The following is a 24,953-nucleotide window of genomic DNA, read 5'->3' as shown; positions in this document are numbered from 1 at the left end:
AAGGTAGTAGTATCAATCAATCAAGAATGACACTACTATCTATAGGATGAATGAAGATGGCTTGATGAAGCTGAAAAGTTGATGATTTAGAGACCACAAATGAAATAGGTAGATTGGTAGGTTCGAATAGAAAACACTTCAAGTTGGTTTTGAATTGATGTCCACTCCTTTTGACCTCAAATCTAGTCCATCCACGTTTTTTGTTGCTTCTCTCTACTATTGATCACAAGTTTGGTCACTATCTCATGTAAACTCTTATGTTTCCCACTCCATACTATACGTGGGAATAGCTTAGGAATGGAGGCCTTTTATTTTTATGACACATCCCACAAGTGCACTTTTCTTCGAAACCTTACTCTAGCTACTATCCAAGTAGACAATCGAACAACTATATATAGTTATTTCCCATCCCACACGAATAGGGCTAGCTTGACTAGATAGTGGGGGAAGTTTTCCATATACATCTAGGCACTCCAACTTACAAAAATGGCCAAGATGAGATGACTATTGATGCCACCAAATCATTGACCCTTATAGATGTAGGCACTTGGATGCTATCTCCTCCAAGAAGGGGAGCTCCATGGACAATTGATTACCATAAATCCATCTATTTCTAAAGCTTTTATTTTTTCTATTTTCCTACAAAAACCAATGAAAATTCTGTACTATAGTATATACTATATTATATAAAAAGTAGGGGGCATGGCGTGAGGGGAGGGGAGGGGAGGTGCTCCTAGTTAAGCTCATTATTGCATCGTTACCAAGCATAACCAATATGAGGAAGACACTCTAAAAAGCATTTGTAGTCTAAAAGTATCTCATATTAAAGAGATATAAGAATGAAAGCTAAGATCGTGAATGTAAAGCCAAGATTTTAGAGTGAATATACATTTATTCGATAAATCAAGTAGATAGAGAGACCCAAGGTTGGACTAACAAACCTCTTATGTACATCATTCAATAGATTAGCCTAAAAGATTGTAAAAAAAAGGTGTATCAAAGTATTTAGAAGAGAAGGTCTCAATAATAATGAGCAACCTATCATCTTATGTTCAAAGTACGTATGACCAGACTTGAACCTACAATCATTAGATTCCGTATAACTTGCTCTAGCACACCCTACTAAAAATGGCAGGATTTGGATCTTTATATTAATTCATTCTATCAAAATTATTTTTGAACTTAATAGGATTTGGTATGGGCATCGCAAATTTCGCCATTACACAACAAACTTGATAACAGCAAAATAAAAATAAAAATAAAATGTAATCTTCAAACTACATCTCTTCTATATTTTCTCATCGAATACATAAATATAATACTTATTTGGAATCCTAATCCGAAATTCATGTGCAACAGATAAGTAAACAAAAGTTGATTGGCCCTATGTTATCTTTTGTCCTCTTCTTTCAATTAATTTTCTTGTGATGTGTGTTCATCTTATAATCAGTGTCGTTTCATATAATTTATATTGGCAATCTCCGCTATATTCCGTGCAGTGTTAAGAAACAGGTATTTATAGGCTGTTTCCACTGTTTCTTTATTTGAGAAATCTATAAACAAATATTTAAATTGTGATACCAACAAACGATTACAAACAATTAAATGTTTAAACTAGACAAAGCTTTATTATCAGAGTTCATAAATAGTCTTGAATTATGGTTTAAATTCTACCATCAAACATTGTTTGAGCAAATGCATGCATTGTTCTCAGATGCTTGCCTTCTGCTGTGAATGACTCATTGCCACCTTAATAATTACTCTCTCTCTCTCTCTTCTTTCCGCATTTTTTATCCCTAATCTTCAGTCCCATTATAGCAAAATCATAACTTCCATTCTGTGCAATGGATTTTATTAAGGTGGTAGAATTGGGTATTGTATTTGCACTGCTTATGGTTCATAATTCTATTGCTGCTCCTGAATCTGATCTGATAGAGAAGTTGCCAGGCCAAAAAGAGAAAGTTCCCTTCAAGCAGTATGGTGGGTACATTACTACTGATGAACATCATGGTAGAGCATTGTACTATTACTTTGTAGAGGCCCAGACCAATGCTACATCTAGGCCCCTGGTCTTGTGGCTCAATGGAGGTGAATAATCCATTCCATCTTCAATGATTCACTTCACTTGTCAATTTCATAAATTTTATCATCATAATCTCTTCCAATTAACTCTACCTTTTATGTGACATACATTTGAATTTTGTCAATCATGGCAGGGCCTGGATGCTCATCAGTTGGAATAGGAGCATTTGAGGAGAATGGTCCTTTCAAATTCAATGATAAAGATTTGGAACAGAACAAGTTTTCTTGGAATACAGGTACAGATTTTCAACATTCATGTGTGTATGCTTATTCCCTCTATCTTATCTTCCCATCTCTCAAATCATGTTCTCCTCAGTGATATGTCAAAGTTGTTTATGGCAGAGGCAAACATGCTGTATATAGAGAGCCCAGTTGGAGTGGGATTTTCTTACTCAAATACAACTTCAGATTATGACATTTTTAATGACACTTTGACTGGTAATTCATCTCCCACCTCAAATTCATCTCTTACCTCTTTTTAGATGGTAATGTTTATATGCTGATATTTTCTCTTCTGCACTAAGATAGGTTGAAATCTCTTAGAATACCCATGTTGATATGGTTGAAAAGGAAAAAGCTATATGAATGATCAAAATATCATAGGCATTAGGACTGTTAAAGTTCTACAATCTTATAATAGATAAGAGAAGGAGAATTGAATGAAGAAGATAAAATTTTTAGGAAGGCATTTAGAACATTTCAAGAGTCCATTTCCTATCATTCTAAAGTAATTTCAACATTACAATTATATATATGATTTATAAAATTTATTTAAATTGCAATTTGTTTATAAATTTTGATAAATATTAATATATTTAATAAAAAAATGACTAAAAATTATATTTCCTATGACTGATATAGAATTATTTAAAAAAAATACAATAGATAGCAAAAATCAGAAATAGAAACAAAAGAAAGAATTTGGTTTCTATTGCATATAGAATTTAGATTACAACAAATAATATACAACAATAATTAAAATTTTACACCATCCCCACTCCCATTAGCTCCTAAAATCAGTTACTCATTAAAACTATTCCATATGTCCTTAAAATCCACTAGTTGGGTGGAATTTTTGTCCATCAAGATTTTTGTCTATATCAAGCAAAATTAAATATTAGAATAATTAACTTGCATCCGTGGTAGTTTAGGTTACATAGGACTTAGTTGAAAAGTAATAAATTAGTGGTAGTTTGGTTGATAATATATTAATCAATAAAGTCCATGTCTTTATAAATTGTTTATCATGTGCATGGCATACTTTTAAGAAAGATGTATAAATTGCTCAAGGCTAATTTGTATATCTATTAGTCTATTTCAAATATGTGCACATAGTTTACATGTCATGAAGTTTGAGATTCATTATGAATTTTAACCATTCCAATGTGAAGTTGAACCATTTCTACATGTGAATCATCATCTCCCGAGTGATGTGGTTGATTTGTTTTTACATGACCTAATATAGCACAATCTCAAATAGTACCACCTTGATTACCATGGTGAATACATTGTTTGGTGTCTAAAGTGTAAAGCTTGAAACAATCTAGTGATGTGAATTTTGAGTTAGTCTTTGAAGTTTGGCTTGGAGGTGTGTCTAACCCTAATGAAGTTGTGTTAGAAACTCTTAAGTATTCAGTTAATAAACTAGAATATAGCGCAAGCTCAAATAGTACCACCTTGATTACCATTGCGTGTCTAATCATCATCTCCTAAGTGGTATGGTTGATTTGTTTTTAGATGACTATTAGAAACTCTTTAAGTATTCACTTAATAAACTAGAATATAGCACAAGCTCAAATAGTACCACCTTGATTACCATGGTGTGTCTAATCATCATCTCATAAGTGGTGTGGTTGATTTGTTTTTAGATGACCTAATATAGCACAAGCTCAAATAGTACCACCTTGATTACCATGGTGAGTACATTGTTTGGTGTCTATAGTGTAAAGCTTGAAACAATCCGACAATGGAAATTTTGAGTTAGTCTTTGAAGTTTGGCTTGGAGGTGTGTCTAGCCCTAATGAAGTTGTGTTAGAAACTCTTAAGTATTCACTTAATAAACTAGAATATCATAGCATCTATGTTCATAATGTATTAATAAACATCCCTAATTTCATTTCTACTATCAAATTTATTTTTTTGATACTCCCTCTACATACAATAGTATAATTATAATTCCTTCACATTTTCATCAAGTCTCTTATGTACTTATAATTATTTTATACCCCCTTATTATTTCTACCCTATCAACAACCAAGGAAACTATCCACACCTACATCTAATTTTATGTAGTGCTTTGTACCACAACTAGAGAGTTTGTGACATTTGTTAAATGACTTGATACTACTTATGTGTGTGACCCTTTTTTTTTTTTTTTTCAAATTATATTTATTTTTTCCTCAACTTTAAAAAAAAATTAATAATTGTATTCAATATTAGGAAGTCTCACTAGGCTTAGTTCTTCTTGAATGCTTGACTTTGATCCATTGATATATCTTTCTACCTTTTTCGTTGTTGGCTTCAAAATGTCCTATTCTAATCAAAAGACTATGAAATTCCTCAATGTTATCTTTAACCAATTTTCCTCCTTGTCTTAATTCATGCATTTTCTTTGACAAATCAAACTCATAGAATTGTCTCTTCAACTTCTCAACTATTATTATCTTTTCTTTTCCTCTTGTCTTAATTCATGCATTTTCTTTGACAAATCAAACTCATAATCCACTAGAATAGATTGTCTCTTCAACTTCTCAACTATTATGATCTTTTCTTTTCCTCTTCTTCCTCCATCTAGTTGAAACTTATGTCTACCATATGATTGCATTACCTTTCAGTTTGTCTTTACAAATATAACTTAGTTAGAATCTCCTTAAAATAAAAATACTCCTAGTCTAGAGCTAAGCAAAACACTAGGGTAGGAGGCAATGAACCCTTAGATTTATCTTCCACAGAACCCTCGTACATCCAGGCAAGATCCACAAAAATTCCATCCACAACCTCTTTGGCAAAAACCTAAGCACTTGACAATGCAAACACTTTTGACTTACTCCCATTCACCTTTGCAAACCCTACACCCCACTTTAACACCCTCAAAGGGACAACTCTCCAAAATGCCATTGCCATAACAAAAATAAACAAGGTACGATCCAAACTAAGGCACAAGGCAAAGGAGAAAGGCCTGATAATAGAAACATGTAGATAAGGTCTCACATTGCACAAGAAAAGAATCCAGAGGCAAGGCAGAAACAAAGAGAACCATGTAGAAAATGCCTTCACAAACCTCCTCATAATCACTACCAACACCAACATTTGGAAACAAGGCAACACCATCACAATCCTCTTCAGAGGCATCATCATCACCATCCTCTTTAGACTTGTCATCGCCCTCACTCCCAAAACCCTAACAGACTTGCTTGAACACCCACTCAAACTCTCACATACCATTTTTTTATTAAAGATATTAGTTTTTCATCATTTATGTTGTTTTCTATTATTGCTTCTAGATTAGATTGTGTGTTTATTTGCATCAACTTTTTAAAGAATGCGATTTGAAATGTCGATGCAAACAAACACACACAATCTTCTTTATTCTTATTAAAAAAATTATTCATTCATACTGATAAAATCAATAAATATTCTAGTGTATTCCCTTTCATCCACATCTATGAATGAATCAATCATTTTAGCATTTGACGAGCTATGAACGGTACTTTTGTAGTATTGACTAGAACACTAAAATCACTAATACATTTGGGGTCAAATTCCGACGGAGGTTTCCGACGGACAAGGAGCATTGTGTGAAAATTTGATTTTTTTTTTTTAAAATGCCCATGTTCGTCAGAATTCTAACGACCTCGGGCATTTTATTAAAAAAAAAAAAACACAACGTATTTTCATTTTGAAAGAAAACCGGAGCAAGCGGAGACCGTCTTGCCTCCCTGCCCCCCCCGTCGGAGCAATCTCTGCACAAGCAAGGTAAGGTTTTTTTTGCAATCAAAGGAACTCTTTGTTTTTCAATGAAGGGCAACTAATTTTTTTTCGCAATCAAGGGCAACTGGTTTTTTTTTGCAAATTAATCCATTTTGTGCATATCCTGCGATCTTAAAATTCCATGAAATGACATCTCTTTGAGGTATTCCGTCATACAGTTCACATGCCATGTGTATGCTACCCCATTTTGCGATTTTTGTTATTGGAGTATTTGCAACTAATTTCTGACAAAAAACCCCCTTCGATTATGCTTTGATGGATGTCCATACCTTGTTCCAAAGCTCCTATTTTGGCACACGCAGGGAGGATGCTGGCAAACGTTGCTTTGAGATAAACATGATTGTATTTCATGAGGATTTGAACTCAAAGCATTGGCATTATCACTTATGGCTATATTAGCTTTTTAAGATACTTTCATAGTGCACTTCACCTGTCCTAATAATGGACTATCATGAGATTCTTAAGAATGGAAATACTCCAAACATTCATGCCCTCTATGTTGTCATTGTGGTTTTCAATCATTGCGACTACATGCTTTTCAAGGACCAAGTAGTGTTCTTTTTTCATTGTTCTACTATGCTTCTCAAGCTGCACCAACATAGTTTTATTTAATGGCTTTGTTTTGATAGTGATTTCTCCATGGCTTCCACTGTCTTTTTCTTGGCACATTCAATGCATTGTCATCTATCACTACTATTTATTATCCTTTTTACCTTTATTGAGGTTGTTCTCATACATGTCATTCACTTTGTCTATTAGTATATCTCAACCAATTCACTATTGTAAGTAGAAATAAAAGATTAGTCTCATCTCTTTTACTATTTTAGACCTTCATAGTAATCTTTGCAATATATCATTTCCTTCCAATTATATGGAATAATAATTTTCTTTTTATGGAATGTGATGAAGGCTTGATTGTGTCTTCTTGAACTCACTTATTATTAGCTCCTCTATGATTACCTTAGATCTTTGTGGCTAAGAATTGTTCTTGATGAACTTATGCTCTTTATTGATTTCTTTTACTACCATTATATTATCCTAAAAAAGGCTTGTTCAATACTCCCTTAGCATGCATGTGCTCTCTTTGTATTGATCTAGGGCTACTGATTAATGTATCTATAGATCTCCCTTATTCACTATGTTGTGACAGTCATTTGCAAATTTGGGACTATCATCTTTCATAATTTGATGTCTTTAAGATGCGGGTACATTGCTTGACAAGAAAAGCTCAAGCATTTGTGAAGTTCAAAGAGTTTAAACCCCTTGTTGAATGGTCATCCAGTTGTTCTCAAAATGCAAAATGCTCAAGTAAATGAGAAATTCACTCAAAATGGTTTATCCACAACTAAAAGAAAACAACTAACCACTACATATATGCATCAACAAAACAATGTTTTATAGAGACCTAATCATGCCTTCATGGATATGTAGATCAAGTTCCTACATTTTGGACAAAAGCAATTCACACAATAATATATTTGTTTAACACACCCACCACAAAGATTTGGTTATGCAATAATATATTTGTTGTTAAATTTATCATGGAGGATTTTGTTATGCTTGTTACAATCAAGGTTTGACCAAATTAATTCTTAAATATACAAATGAAGAGTGTGGTTGGTTGGTGACTAATTACTCATTTTAACACCATTTACAAGATCATATCTAAATCAAGTGTCTCAAGAATTAAGCTACTACTAAGAAGATAGTTTGCCTAAAGCAAATGGGTTTCTTGGGTGGCTATTTATTGTAGATAACTTAGTTCCTTCATGAGAATCAATCAATTTGGAACATGTATAACTCACATTTGTGACATGTCACTAATGCAATTTCTTAGTACTTACTTGAGTACTATCTCCTGTATTGTTTTCTATCCACTTTTGTGTCCTTCTTAGAACAAATAATAGATTAATGAGAAGGTGGAAAAGGTGGATTCACCTAAGAGGGAGTGGATTTTCCCAATAATATGTTAGATTCTCCCAAGGATGGATAAACTATACACTTGAAAGGTAGATGATTAAGGATGATGACAAGGTGAATTTTCCTTAGAATGATAGGGTTGATTTTCCTAAGAACAAGTAGATTCATGTAAACTAGAGGATACAAATTTGGACAAAATAATGGAAGGAGACTAAAACTAGATAGATTCACCTAAATGGGAGTGTAGTCATCTAAGGATAGGAAAAATTCACCATTTGCGTAAGAAAGATGGATAAGATAAATGATTTATGTGAAATAGATTCACCTAAGAGAAAGTAGATTCACATAAGGATAGGTGGATTTTCCTAAAGATGAAGGGATAAGACTTAACAAAAAGAGGACTTAGGATGATGACAAGGAGGATTCATTTAAGGATATGGTATATTCACCTAAGGGATAGTGTATTCTCCCAAGAATATGGAAAAATTATTGATTGGTGGAATGACATACTAGATCAAGGAATGATACAAGGGTAGATTCACCTAAATATAGGGTAAATTCAGCTAAAAGGGTACCCATGAGATTGTGGTACTGAGTACCTATCTATGGATGGTGTATTTGGATACAAGTATGATGAAACCATGCTTGTGTATGATGAAACAAAGTCCAGATCTCTATTATAGGTCCAACATAATCGCTATTATTTGAGACACCATTTTATTAGCATATCCAATTAGGGTAATTTATGGGTTTAATTATGGATCATGTTGTCTATTTCCATGCACTATTGAACTTATTTGGATGTATTGTGATTATTTTAATTTTGAAGTTATAAATAAATTATGTTTGTACCTTAGAAAGGGTAACTCCAATTGATGTTTGGGCAGTTTATTTGAAAACTTATGGTGATTATTGCCCTATGTTATGTAATGGAGTTATTTTTACACTAAGTAATTAACTAGAAAAATGAATTTGTATTGTTGTACAAGTATGATGACACCATGCTTGTGTGTTTACATGTTTGTGCATCCTATTGAGAACCAACCTCGCTGTTGAGGTACTCAATAAATGTGGTGTTAAGTAGAAGAATGGAAAACTCAAGAAGCTATGGTGACATATTGTGGCATTAGTAGGGATTATCTCTATTGACCACACCTTTCAAAGATAGTATCCCCTAGTTCTCCTCATAGAATGGACCATTGGATGGCTCATAGTGGTATCCTATCCTACATTTATCTTGATGGCATTGCCGATAGTTGGTATGTGGTTCTTGGTACGGGTTTCCTCTTACCCTATTATCTTATTTATATCTTTGTTCCAAAATGTGGAGATTGATTTTTGTCATGCTATGATTATTTTCATGTTTGCATGTGTTTTGACATTATGCAAATAGATATGATGTCACACCATACTTATGTTCTGATATAGTGTAGGTGATGGTTACATGTTGTTGATGGTAGCGATTTGGGTTCAAAGACACAATTCCACACACACACACAAATATTTGAAGATGCATTTTATATTATTCCTTCTTAGTGGCGATTAGTGTTGGAAGATTTGCACACATGTAGAGAGGAACTCATGTTAGATACAATAGGTTGTGTTTGATAACATATGAATGTGCCTCATGATGTATACATATATCTTTGGTGTGTGACATGCATGCACATTTTTCCATAAGACACATTGCTATGTGGCATGTGCCCTATGCATGTCTTCTTTGTGAGGCATGTTGCTATGTGAAATGTGGCCCTAGGTGTGTCTTCTCTATGAGGTGTATTGCCATGATATGTTAGGATTTGTAGTGTGCATGCCACAAATGCATGCATGAGGGAATATTATTATAGTCATGTTTTTTGGGCATGTAGCCTAGGCATGTCTTCTCCATTAGGTACATGGCCATGCCATGTGGGAGTTTTTGTGTTCATGCCACAAATGCACACATGAGGGACTATTATTGGAGTCATGATGAATCTTCACTCTATTTAGCCACAATTTCTAGTCGTATAGTTATGTAATGTGCACTTTTAAGGATTGTGAAGTTTCCTTCAATTATTGATGATCTCTCATCTTTGTTGCATGGGCCAACAATTTTATTTTATCTTGTTTGAATTAGTTTAATCACTATTGTGAGTTTTCTCTATTGTGTAGTTATTGTGGCTATGTTTGATTTGCTATTGGAATTGAACACATTTATTTGACTTATTATTGGTACTATTTTTTCTTTCTTTCAATATTTATGATCTTGGTAGTTTAGTGAAACTCTTGCTATTTTTAAATGTTACCTTCTTTGTTGTGATGTGATTCCTCACCAAGATCGACGTAGATAACCTTGGATGAGTGTATATAAGGAATCAAACATTGGGAAAATTTGAGGATAGGGGTAAGTGTTTGTTGTATGGGTAGCTACGATCCACTTGTACATTCTTAGTGATTATTGACAGCTATGTCTTGGAGGCTAATCCCATTAAACAAACAAGGGGGAAGTCATACATAATTGTATGGATCCTCCCTAGTTGTGTGTGGATTCAAGACCATCATTTCATATGGTTCTTGGTTACTTTGTGAGACCATGACATCCTCTTAGACCAATATGTGAGCCTTGTATTGTTACCCCTACAATGTGGATGAATAAGTGTATGTTAAAATAAATGCTTTGCATGCCATATAGTTGCATATGAGTTGTTCACATCATCAGATCATGATTTAGAATATGTGAATTCTTTTATCCATGTGAAGTCGAATGATTGATTATGAAAATGTGTTATACATTGAAGCATAATCTGTAAGATGTTCTCTTTAAGAAAAAATATTTATGCTTTCATAGTGAAATGTTGACGAAATGGGGTCCTAGTCTAGGAAATTAAACTACAAACTTATACATTCACCATTTCAAAACATTTTATTGGGGAATAGTCAATTTGGTTCAATTTAATTCCTCTAGGAGAGACCAGCAATATGATTAATTGTTCCATTTTGATGCGATTGGATATGATTAGATATAATTTCATTGAAGATGCAAGAACTAAGTAAAATTATGCAAAATTGACAAGATTAAGCATAAGCAGGCAAATAATAAAGCAAAAAGCTAACATAGAGGTACATATTTGGAAATAAGACTCTAAAATGAACCTAATCAGTTACCTATAGGGAAAATGAGGTTAGAGATAATCTACCTATATGGAAAGTGGTTAAACTCTACCTCTAAGTGGCTCATCTTGAGCATTGTCAGTATATAGGCATTGATGGCATATTATATCTGGTTCTATCATTTTTGTGGGTGCAAAATTAACAAGGCAAAATAGTATTAGTGGGATCATGATCTCATCAAAATGGTTTTGGCTTTGCATTTATGATAGCACATTGATCACACCTTACAAAAGGTTCCAATCTCATACATAACATCCCAAAGTAAGGTCAATAATGATGTAACTTAATGCTTAAACTGGAGTTCTGGGTAGTCATATACCGATCATTTCCAGGATTGATGCTCAAACTGGAGTTCTGGGTAGTCATATACCCATGGCATAGGGTAGGGGTGACCTGCAAACAATGCTAGTTCTAGATGCTTGTTTGCTTGGTGTATAACTTGTCAAAATTAGTTCTAGATGCTTGTTTGCTTGGTGTATAACTTGTAAAATATGAAATAACCCCAAATTATAAAGAGAGTGTACCCTCTTGAAGTAGAGACTAGAAAATCCATAGGACAAAACTCCATCCCAAGTGACATATGTGAAGGATAATATAGACCCACCCCATCCCCTAAAGTTGGTGCCTCCACAAAGAAGAGAGAAAAGCAACGCAAAATGTTGAATTGTGAATGTTGTAGTAGGTTCATTTGCAACAAATGATGCACCTTCCTTTCACAATATGGAAATCTTGAGTTTTCAAATTGTTGAATTCCCATTCAAGTGGAATGTAGAAAGGAATTCAGATGTATGGTTTTTGAAGCGACTCACGTGTCTTGATGTTGATGTTAAGCTGTGATTGTTCCATAGAAGATTCAGGGACTGCAATCATTGAAGTGTGAGACCTTAATTAATGTGAAATAGAATGTGTCATGTTGCATGATATGGTGGGGATAGAACAAGTGAATTTACAATGGGAGACGATGTAACTCGATGGGCATTGTCATCAATGAGAAGACAAATATTCTCAATTGTTTCATCAATATTTGAAAGGTGAGAGTCCACAAACAGATGTGAAATGTTTAAGTAGGCCTCCCAATGAAGTGGATCTTATAGACACGAAGAATCCTATATAGAGAATCATTGAGAGCCCTTGAAGAAGCAAATTTGAACTTCGATGAAGCAATAAATGATGGAGGAATATCTTGCAAGAGGAAATCAAAGTCATTATGGTGTCATCTAGATCTGAAATGTGGTCTACTTTTCAAAAAAGTAAAGATGCTTGATAGGAATGTGTCCTAGTGGGGTGAATCTAGAAGACATATAATCCTATTGTAAAGAATCATGGAAAGTTCTAGAAGAAGCAACTTTTAATTCTGAAGTAGCAACGCGTATAAGAGTTGTTCTCATTTGTAGATGGAGTATCAAGAGGAGTATCACTAGTCCATGGCCCATGTCATTGTTGTTAAATACCTACGCTTTTGTTCATAGTCACTTGGTGTAGGAATGAATTCAAAGAGATAGGGTAGGAGATCCTACATAATGTAATTTTTTACTATCCCTTGTTTCGAGTACAAATGGTTCTCTGAATTTATCTTGACAATAGAATGTCAGAATTTAATACCATAATCTATGATGAAAACTACCAAAAATGGAAATTTATCTTAGTTCGCAATTACAAAATGCTTTTGTATAGGCCCCTCGAAGATTAAGTACATCAAATTGAGACTTTATAAATTGAGTGTATGTATTAGCAATCTCCCAAATTGTTCAATGGTCTCCAAACCTTGTCAATTTTTTATTTTTATTTTAACTCAAATATGTATGGTATAGGCATATCATTGGTTGTGTGATTTTTTTTTTCTTAAATGCTTCTACGACCAAAAGAGACAAGTTTTAGATGAAAATGGGGTCTTATGGGCCTTTTTGACACAATGGTAGGTTCTTTAGACCTGAAAATGCCCCAAAAACTAGTCAATTGCCTTAAGTTACAAACAAATCCTTGTTTGTGAGCATGCTTCTTGATCTCCAATTTTGGTGGAATGAAAGATAATATTGAATTTCTCAAGCCTTTTGGATGCTTCGAAACCACCAAAAAAAAGCTACTTTGATCATTGAAATGTTGTAGTGACTTGGATAAAAAAAGAAAACTAAGTCTAAACTTTAGAAGTTAGCTTTTTCTTGTCAAATTGTTTTCAATTTTCAAATCATCCAAGGATGCAAGAGGAGTATATTTTGTTATGACAAGATAAAAAAAAAACTGAGAATCTTTTGAAACCATTGAAACATGGGGACCCCTTCCCCCCCTCCAAAATCCCTATTTTTTCAGGATGCAATACTTAGGGGAAACATCCCCTTGCCGCACCACTTAGGGACGTCCTAGGGACTCCAAGGAGTCTCTTGACAATCTTGAGGATGCCTATGAGTCTCCCATGGCCCCCAATTAGAAACTCCAATTCTAAACAAAAATGGTGAAATTATTGTGAAAATGTCATCCGTATTAAAGGTTTGGCAATGCCCCCTAACCTTGATGGGGGCTCTGCCCCAAACCCCCCACAAGGGGCACTACCCTTTGACCCCAAACCTCTACCCACCATTCTTATTGTTAATGCAATCATTTCCATTTTTTTTATGTTGACTAGTTTAAACACTTAGTATGCCAAAGTTTCATTTGCAATTCTTATACTTATTCTTAGTTTGTTCCCAAAGTTCCAAAACTCTACCACCATTGTTAATGTTCAAATTTAAATGCAATCACTAACATATTTTTAATGTTTATTGTAAAATTTACATAGTGTGGCAAAGTTTTATTTACAGTTGTTATACTTATTCTATACACATCCTTTTATAATTAATTTTTTAAGTTGTATATATATTTGCATCCCATCCCACCCCCTTCGTCATCCCCCCGTCGTCCCCAAACTTAAGCCCTTGGTATGTTAAGATATGAAAGCTCACAATAGTTTCATTTGATATGTTAATCGAGGAAAAACCTACAATATATAGCTTCCAAGATTCCAAATCCATGAGGATCATGAAGAGGTGGAAAACAAAATAAAAGAAATTGCTTATCCAAGTTTCCAAATTTGTGACAAGGAAAAAGTAGAATCTCAATCAAAGAAGGAGAATGTGCAACTTATTATCTTATTCTACCTAAGTAAAAATATTACCTAATTAAGCTTTTTAATAGTGGAATATCACACTTAGGATAAAACATATCCAAGGTAAATAAAATATTACATTGATAGGCTTCTTTGGTTGCTCTAAAAGTGGTGCCTTATGAATTATGTTCTTGGATACTAAAGTTTCCAAATTCTGGGCACTCTTGATAGCTTCTCGTAGAGATTGTGATTCGAAGGCTTTAACCAAACCTTTCAATGGTTTCTGTTGATGTGTTTTTTATGCACTATGCAACACAAAATAAAATACTAAGTATTCTATCCTCTCTTGAACAAAATCCTTCCAAGTGCTAAACTACGTGATCAAATGGGATGACTCCAAGATTCCAATAGTCAAGTCTTGACTTTATATTTGCAGATAGACTCAATGATTGTGATGTGATATCTACTGGAATCACAAGGGGGACTTACGTTGCTTGGGTCAAGACCTATCCATTCTCATGTTTCATGATTGATTTACACTCCATGATTTAGGTCATCCTTGAGCAACATCTCGACTTAGCCAAATTTTGTTTTTTGTACCCTAATTCTTTAATTTTGACCCCTTACTAGCATTGCCTTAGGTTTTATTGGAATTCTTGCTTCTCTAGCATGGGCACATTTCTAGGGTTCATTCGCATAAATTGCTCTTGATGAGCAAGCTAGTATCATGACCATGACTTAAACAAAATTTTAACTTAGTCAAATTATCTCCTCCAAACTTCTATGGGTTCATCGCCTTCATTCTTCATCATTTGGATGTCTTTTGTCATTGGAAGGTAATTCTTGACCACCATACCTCAATCTTGACCTATGCTACCCTAAAACCCTAGAACCTAGTCATGTTTACAATTGAGATCTTGGTGACTTGATCACTTAATACAGCTTAATCATGCAGGTCTCATCTAACTCTGACTCCAACACTTAAGCAAATCAACCCTAGCAACCAAGTACTTTGGGAAATATCTTGCAACTTGACAACATGGGTAATGATGGAGGAACGGAAGGTGAGACCTATAGATGTGTGTGTGTGTGTGTGTGTGTGTGTGAGAGAGAGAGAGAGAGAGAGAGAGAGAGAGAGAGAGAGAGAGAGAGAGAGAGAGAGAGAGAGAGAGAGAGAGAGAGAGAGAGAGAGAGAGAGAGAGAGATAATGACCTAGAGAGGGTAGAGAAAGAGAAGTAGAGAGGGAGAGAAGAAGAGAGGGATGGAGAAAGAGACCCAGAGAGGGGAGAGAGAAGAGAGATAGTAGAGAGGGATAGAGAAAGAGATAGAAGAGAGATACCAATGTCAATCTTTTTCTATAAATTTTTTTTTTTCAAAAAATCGGCCTATCGTCGGAATTCCGACAATAGGCCGAGATCGTGACGGTATTCTTTCGGGGTATGAGCATCCATGACGGCCGTTGGAAAGGTTGGAGGTGATGTCGGAATTGTGACGACCACAAGGATAGTCGGAACTTCTGACACAAAGTTTTTGATGGCTTTTTTTGTCGATAGTGTGATGAAATTGTGTCGGAATCCCCACAATTTACCATCGAAATTTTGACCTGAATGTACTAGTGAATTTGTGTCAATGGTTCCATCTAAGGTCTTGACTTGACCATCCTATACTTTATCCTATGAAAAAAAAAATTATTAGAAGAATGGAACTTAGTGTTAGAATAATTACTACTTTTATGTTAGTCACACCATTTGCCTAGCTTAGATTGTTTTTGATTGTCCATATATAGCTATGCCTTCATTAGTGTGGTGGTCATTTCATACTTTTCCTTATACTTGGAATCCTCCTCAAAGGTTTTTATATAGTGAGATATTTCTTCTATCATCTTAAATTTAACCATATTTATTCTAACACTCAATAGATGTATGATGTTGTGGTACTCAAGGTCTCAATACTAATCTAACTCAATGAACCTAATCTTAGATAGAAGTCATGGAAGGAACCAATCTAACTTTGTACAAAATTATCATTTTCTTTCCACGGCTATGACCACTATGTGTATGAATCATTATATGCCTCTTTATGATATTCTAGTAACCATTGAAGGCTTCTAGGAATGTATCCCAACTAGATATATTTTCTTTCTACCGAGTATTCCTCTAAAAGGGTATTGGTATGCCACTTCTTGATGGGTGAAGAGACTTTCAAAAGTGAGATATTAATATTCTCTTCATCAAAAAAAAAGTTCATGGATAAACATGAATAACCAATCTAATCAATTATTTACTACATGTGCATTGATCTTCCCTAAAATATAGAAACATTTGGGCTTAACTAAAACATATGAATCCAATTCAACAAATACAATATGTACATAATTATAATGTAATAGAACCAACCACTTAGTGAATTCTACAACCAAACTAAACATAAAGGATTATTTTTCTCAAAGAGTAGGCTTCCTTGATAAACATATGGATTGTAGCCTACTCATTTTCCATCCAACACAATTTGAAATATGTTTGAAGATTATTTGATCGATCTTATTGTTTGAAAGTAAGAATAAAATAATATAATATTATTCAATAGGAAATGAAATATTAATAACTCTAATACCTCTTATTCAAGGGCCACGAGGAATCCCAATGAATAACTCTCTAGATGAGGATGTAGATGAATTTATGTGCATGTGTGGAAGATTTATAAAAAAGGTAGTACACATATTGAGAGATGAATATACCTATAGTAGATGAGTATTTATTTTTTATTCATTCTATACATAGTATACCCTTGAGAGATATGGCTGACATTCATCTTCTAATGTGTCATTGCTATCTATCAATCTCTATCCTTATTTGTCTTCTATTAATATTACATACATACATACATATTGATGAGCACATAGTTATACTGAAAGGGGGAGAGGGGGAGGGGAGGTAGGTAGGTTGGGGAGGGGAAATCAATATAACGACAAACTTTTACTTTTTCAACTCAATATCATATAGCATACAACTTAATCTCAATGAATATTCATTGCATATTAACATTCACATGGGATCTAACTATCATGTAACACAAATAGAACACAAGATATATGTAGAAACCCTAATGAGAGAAAACCAAATCAATGTTTTTATATAAAATATTATTTTACAAATTTGTAGACACCAACCTACTAGAAACACCATCCCCTCATTCAATTTTTGAGCACCAACTCATTAAAATCACCAACCCCTTATTCTCTTCATGAGCAACAATTCACTAGAAGCATCGACCCCTTGTTCTCTTCTTCAAACTATTATAATCTTTTCTCATAAAACTAATATAATGATAACAACAAATCTGCCACAAAACTGATTACTATCTTCTTATAAAAATGCCATAAAAACTTCACACAATACTGCTGCAAAGTCTTTTCTACCTTCACCTCTTCCAAAAATCTTCACAATTGAACTTATGGAGACAATACAAATCTTTGCACTTATTTGATACCAATGAAATCGCTGCATTTTGATCTTATTGCTGATCTCAATGTCTTTGCTTATTACCTTCTAAAATATAATCATTGTCCTCTTTAATAATCGCTGCTTCTTTAATTTATCATTAATCATTGCTGCGTATTATTCATGTTTATTCTTCACTAAAAAATCAGCCACATCAAGAATTAAGTACCGAGTCGTCTTTCATTCTCAATGGAGTCGGCAATTACTCATAGTTTCTTCTTCAACATCAGTCACACCTCTGCAATGTCTTAATGATTTGAACAATCTTAGTCGGCCATCTTAGATAATTAATCATGTTTGCAAGCTATGTATGTCTTTCTTTTCTTTTGGATTGTTAATTATTACTTCATCTTATTTAAGATACAATTTCTTAAATATGATCAATGTATAAGATTTGTATAATCACATCTTATATGGCAACACCCATTTTTCATGCTATCTTTGACATCAATGATAATTTCCACATCAATGACAATATTTTCAACACATACATACGTACATACATACACACACATATCTATTATATGACATGAAGGTTGAGATCGTTATGAAAGTCGAACCATTTCTACATGAGTTCAAATAATTTATATATCTTAAGAGATCCCAATATTTGTGAAATGTGATTGTTATATGCAACTTACTAAAAAATGATCTAACTCAATGTGATCCTTAAGAGTACCACCTAAATTATTATTATATTATTTATTGTCCTTGATGTTTCTAACCCTATTACTAAAGATGACTAGATCATCCTTATGTTACATGAATGTAAGAATTAATTATTTTATCTAATGTACTATATATACTAGGAAAGTGTAACCAAGTATAACCAAGTACTACAAGGTGTGATAATGCTCTTCACATTACCCTGGTGACCACTATTAGTACATCCACCTATGCAAGGCTAGATTTTAAATATGGTAGTTGAGCCAAATTCATAGTGAATAGTGTATGAGGGCTAATATGCCATGGTCTAGTAAATCTATAACTAATATAAAGGTTTACTATAAGTGAGTAGTCTCATATTTTTTTAAAAAAATAGCTAGTTAAATAGGTGAAGAATATTTTTAATGTACTTTGTTTGTTATGTTAATAGAAAATCAATAACCAAGTGGGAGTAGAGAGGCATAAAATAACTATCCATAATTTTGTCTAATTAGAAGGATTTCATAATCAATTTTATTTTAGAAAAAATAAAGGATATTCAACATGTATTGAATCATATATTTATTGCACCTACATATGGGTGATGAAGAACTAGCATGATCACACATATCAACAAATTTAAATCTCTATTGAATCAATTGACTATTGTTATTCATCCAATCTAACAAGAGGATACTAATATAAAAATATTTGGCGAATCTTCCAAATTCATTTGAAATATTGGTGCTCTCTTCAAGTACACAAGTTAACCTTAAACCTCAAATAGTAATTAGTGTATTAATATAGGATCTGAGAAGACAATATATGGGAGTGAAGTCAATGTTAGGAATGAAAATATACTATATGAGCAAGAATTTAGCCACCGTTGATTGTAAAAATTAATTGAAGAAGAGATTAAAAAATAGCTATTACAAGAAATAAATTTTCTATTTAAAAAATTATTAGAAGAAAGTAATAGATGTTGTGGGCAAAGACATCACAAATCAATAATAAAATGTATGGAATGAAGGAGTTTAGAAGTCTAAGATGTTTGTAACAACGTTAATCACCACTATAAACAATCAAAAACATCTACTATATTGATTAAGAAGTCTCGTAATGTATGATGCCCATGTAGAGATTTATTTGTTTCATATCCAAAACTCTTTAATGAGAAGAATATTTATTTAGGAGACAACTAAAGTGACAAATATGTGGTGAATCGGTGATTTTGGTAGAGCTCTCAAATGGTGTCTAAAAATAGATCCATAATGTTCTACATGTTCCAGAGCTAATAAAATTAAATAATATAATATATTTAATAATTATGATATACTTTTAATTAATTAATTAATGACAAAACATTAGTATGGAGGGAGGCTACCTAGACTAATATTAATATAATGGTGAATAGTAGTATAATGTTAGGAATAGTTTATGTCTATATCAATTATTACTTATCGTATCTAGAAATATAGATTAGATAGAGATTTAATTAATGCATTAAATTAGTGATAATTTAATTAATTCCCTCTTAATGAGTAACCCTAATTTATTAAGATTTATTCTAGTAAACAAATTACTAAACTATGATATGATTAGAGGATTCTATTTTAAATACTTCAAATCATAAACAACAAATCATTTGAATAAAAAATAAGTTTTCATATATTTTCTCTCTTTTCTATTTACATTTTCTAATATTGAATTATGTAGGCCATATTTTGAATATGAAAACTAATTACTGTTTATATATGTTTTCAGCCCAAGACAACTTGGCATTCCTTTTGAATTGGTTTAAAATTTTTTCAGAATTCCGAGATTTAGACTTTTACATAACAGGAGAGAGCTATGGAGGTATTTCAACCTTCTTTATTTTTATTTTTTGAAGAAATTTTGTATAAATATACTAGTTCAATTGATCAATATTTTTTTTTAAAAGAAATGATTGAAGTATAGTTTTCGGCATGATAATTATGCTCATAATTAAAGTTTATTGTAGGGCACTATATACCTCAATTGGCAACCCTTGTGTTAGATTACAACAAAAAGCCAAGCATCAAACCTATTAACCTTAAAGGAATCATTGTAAGTTTAGAGTTTTGTTTTTCCTTGAGTATATTATATCTATGTGATTTACTAATGAAAAAAATTAGAATGTGATATATCCCTCATATAATATAAGTAAAATTTTCTTTTCCAAATACCATGTCATTATGTGTAATGTTAATGACACATTTGAAATTTCAAATGGTTGCAGATGGGAAATCCTTATGTTGACATTGAGATTAGTATAAACAATGATGAATATCAATGGTCACATGGCTTGATTTCAGATGAAACTTATCAATTGACACAAACTATTTGCAATAATTCTAGATTTTGGATAGAGCAATATGTTGATCAAAATACATCCGATGCTTGTAGTGATATATACTACAAAAAGATTGATGAAATTGGAGCTATTAATATATACGATGTTACCTTAGGTAATTGCTTAAGTAATAATGCACCTAAAACACAGTTATCCAAGCTTCAAGAAGGAGTAAGTCCATGAAACCTTGAAATGAGCATATAAAGTTTTATTTAATATTTTTTTGTGTATGGGGCATGTGTTTAATCTAGGTTGATCAATATTTTCTATCCAACATGTCTTATCAAAATTTTTTCAGAAGAAGTCAAATGTTGAAAATGGAATCAACCTTTGTTCTGGAGACATCATAGATACATACCTCAACACATATGATGTGCAAAATGTAATTCATGCAAGTAGAAGTAATGATACATACTCATGGAGCTCTTGTTATGGGTATGTTTCTCTCCCTTCTTTTCTTTAAAAAAATATACTTTCTTTACTTGATGAATGTTATCATGATGGTTACAAACCCAAAATTAGATGCTAAGAGTTTCCAATCTAGTATCAAACAATCACTACAATATATATCTTTCTTTTTAATTTCATAATGATACAGTTTTACCATGAAACCTACTTGATTGAACTAGAAGATCCTACCCTAAAATACCCTAATTTAATTCATTGTTTATATCAATTTTCCTATTTCTATAACATTTATCTCTTATTTAGTTAAATTTACAAAAAAATATCTGAATTTGAAATTTACTATATTTTAGTTGGATTCTAACAAAGCAGAATCATCATAAATATCATGTAATTACAATCAATGTAATTTTTTTGTATTAATGTCATGGACATCAAAATTTTGGATGCATAATAGTATAAAAAGAATCCCTTTTAAAATAAAAATGTTAAGGGATAATACTTATAAGCCTATGTTAACGTTTGCAAAAATATGTTATCTACTTAAATTTTTGTGATAGTCTTATACTGCCATTACATATTCTAGAGAACTGATCCATAATTTGATATGCATTGCATGCAGGCCTTTGAATTATGATCAATCAAATAGAGGAATTAACATTATACCCATTCTCACCGAACTTCTAAATTCTGGTCTACCAATTATGCTTTTTAGGTAATTCTTCCTTACCAACCTAATGAAAATAAATTTATTATTATTGTTAATTCTCACTTCAAGATTTTTTTGTGACTAAATATCAAATAAAATTTACAGTGGAGATCAAGATTCAGTTGTCCCATTTACCGCAACACGAACAATTGCTAATATTCTAGCAAAGCAATCAAAGCTATTCACAATCAACGAATATGGTAGTTGGTATGATAATCAACAGGTAAGTTTTTGAAGATTAATTTTAAATTAATGAACTAGTAATACATAAATATATATATTTATGATATGTATTGATTGTATGTTATAAAAACTTAATTAGGTGGCAGGGTGGACTCAATCTTATGGGCACCCAGTGGATGGCAAGAATCAAACTATTCTAACATTTGCATCAGTGAGAGGTGCAGCACATGAAGTGCCATACACCTCTCCATCTGAAGCACTAACTTTGTTGAAGGCTTTCATTGGAAGACTACCATTGCCTACTAGTTGACCTTCATTATATAACAAGCTAATGGTAGTTCAAACAATAAGATGTTTTCAATTTTTATTTTCTCATAGAATTAATTTGCTATTAAATCTAAAATTATTTTGAACAACATTGACTATTAAATAATTGACTTCCCATGATAATTTATACAATGCCCCAGTCCTTATATTTTTAAGGTTGTATTCATTTATCGTTCCAAGCTCTTAATAGAGCCTAAAGGAACTTTTTGTCTATTTTATAATAATATTCAAGTTTACTAAGTATATACTGCAAATTTTAATACATCTTCTAAGATTTATCTCATTCATTTTTTTTGTGTATATGTTGCAATCCTAACTACACTCTCGTAAAGAGAGCTTCTAGAATAGTGCAATGTTATTTTAATAAAAGCATATTTTTCTTATATAATGTGGGCCTACAAATGAATTTTTGTATTTATCTTATATAACATCTAGGAATGTGTCCTCCATTGAGATTTGTTGTAGTGCATTTTTAAGGCATTACACATGAATTAGAGCTTTGCCATGAAAGGGTTACATTATCAAAACTAATTAAAAATAAAAAAGTTAAGTAAATATAAAAATAATAAATGTCAATTTAATAAAAAAAATCTAAGAGATTAAATCATTTAGGTCTATGAAAAACGGTGAAGAATAAATTTTGTTTAAGGTAGAATTCACTCATTTAAATATAGTAAATGATTTTTTTTTATTGTCTAAAAGTCATCGTAGATTTAGAGTAGTTTACAAATTCATTAATTCTATAGACACAATAAGAAATCACCTATAAATGGCTCAACACTACTATTAGTGAGAAACCAGGAGTCACAAATGAAAATGATTTCACTTCCTTATCAAAATGTTTCAATTTACCTAGTTAATCTCAACCTTCATGATATATAATCCATTTATGTACATATTTATATTAGAAAAAAATAGAGAGGCATAAGAGATAGACTAGAGGATAATAGTAATATGTTTTTGTCAAGATTAGTATATGTATATGGTAAATAACTAAATAATAACAAACATTAAGTTTCCACAATCCATGAGATAATATTTAGTTGCTTCCAGATTAGATTGCGTGTGATTTTTTGCATCAAAATTTCACACGCAATCTAATCTAGAAGCAACTGAATATTAACTAAATAATATTATATTTATTATTTAAATTCTTGATAGAACTCTATATTTTTATTATTTTATCTCAAAAATATACTACACATATAACTACTTTTAGATTTTTATTTAGAGAGTGGTCCATAAGGATTTAACTTGGGCCTCAAACCGATAACGTTAAAGTGGACCATCTCGCATGTCCTACTTAATGATATTAGAGTATTTAAGCCTTATTTTAAAAAATGATAAACATTATACTATAGGTTCCAAGTTGTTTAAAATATGTTTAGATGATGAATGAGAAGGATATAGTTTGCATATTAATCAAAGTTCAAATTTTTAAGGATCTTAAAGTAAAATAGTCATTTCCATTGAATCAAAACATATACGTGATTAGCTTTATTGAATTAATCATCAAGTAAATATTTTGATAATTAATTAATTCATAATTCAAGCAAATCTAGATGTTTCAATGTTTGAGGGCAAGATAAATTCAAATGCATTAGACAACCATTTAAATTGGCTAGAGTCATTTTTTCATGAATGAATATTTTGATGAAGATAAGAATAATATTGTATTTTTGAACTTATCTTAACCCATGAAGAAGTGTCTATAGGACCATGCACTTAGGTAGGAAGATTAAGAAAAGGGAAATATGAGCCTACAAGTTGGGATACATTCCTACTATCATTCATAAATAAAATTGTTTTTAACATTGATTCTTGTGGTAACATTAAGACCATTCTCATGGATTATAATACTTTCAATTACATATGCAGGATCTAGGATATTCCAAAACACCTCATAAATGCTTGTGAAAAGACAAATTTATCATCTATCTATCTCTAACATATGCCATATATGCTCTAATAATGACACATACAACTCTACACAAGAGTAGAATCCATTGTATCCATACTTCTACCAAACCTTACCTTTTTCTTAAAATGGTTTCAATAGGTTTTGATGCACCTTTATAACCAAATATAGTCTAGATCACATCAAGTATAACCAAATTAGTTTTTATGTCACAACTTTGAATATTGAATAATGTTCAATGCAATCAAGGATGGAGGGTCCAAAAATAGATTGTCCAACCTTGTAGGAAAATTGAACACAACTAAAACATTTGAAATAACATGCAACCTTGAGAGGAGGGTATAGATAGGAATAAGATATGCCCACATGACTTCTTACATGTAGAGTATAGATAGGCTCTTTGAACACAATCATAGACTCATTGTAAGGAATTTAAGTAGTGAAACAACTTCCTACACTAACCTTGAGAGGAGGGTAATGGGAAATGTTTTATAGATTGATGCAACCATGACCGATGGATCCTCAAAGAGAACTGACCAACTCATGCAACAAGAGTAACACAATGGAAGCAATAGGAAAACATAGAAGGAACATAGATTTAGATCATATTATTATCATAGAACATCTGGTATTCAACCGAATATCATCATAAATTCATAACTAAACATCCA

General features: G+C 32.2%; 1 protein-coding gene across 1 annotated transcript; it reads left to right on the top strand.

Moving 5' to 3' along the window:
• The first annotated feature begins 1,844 nt into the window (after nucleotides 1-1,844).
• Nucleotides 1,845-22,347, top strand: LOC131074202 (serine carboxypeptidase-like 45). The gene is made up of 10 exons (XM_058010764.1): nucleotides 1,845-2,088; nucleotides 2,217-2,318; nucleotides 2,425-2,520; nucleotides 20,131-20,223; nucleotides 20,369-20,454; nucleotides 20,627-20,911; nucleotides 21,039-21,175; nucleotides 21,768-21,860; nucleotides 21,960-22,077; nucleotides 22,177-22,347. Exons 1-10 carry the CDS (start codon nucleotides 1,845-1,847, stop codon nucleotides 22,345-22,347), a joined length of 1,425 nt encoding a protein of 474 aa, XP_057866747.1.
• Nucleotides 22,348-24,953: the final 2,606 nt, after the last annotated feature.

Source organism: Cryptomeria japonica, chromosome 8 (assembly GCF_030272615.1).
Source record: "Cryptomeria japonica chromosome 8, Sugi_1.0, whole genome shotgun sequence".
Classification (NCBI taxonomy): domain Eukaryota; kingdom Viridiplantae; phylum Streptophyta; class Pinopsida; order Cupressales; family Cupressaceae; genus Cryptomeria; species Cryptomeria japonica.
Note: the sequence above shows the minus strand (reverse complement) of the source record. Positions and strands in the feature narration are given on the sequence as shown.

Excerpts from the sequence above, each read along its gene's own strand:
- LOC131074202 (XM_058010764.1), top strand. The coding sequence starts at position 1,845 with ATGGATTTTATTAAGGTGGTAGAATTGGGTATTGTATTTGCACTGCTT. Across the intron at positions 2,089-2,216 it reads GGTCTTGTGGCTCAATGGAG|GGCCTGGATGCTCATCAGTT; the intron begins GTGAATAATCCA and ends CAATCATGGCAG. Across the intron at positions 20,912-21,038 it reads TATCCAAGCTTCAAGAAGGA|AAGAAGTCAAATGTTGAAAA; the intron begins GTAAGTCCATGA and ends AAATTTTTTCAG.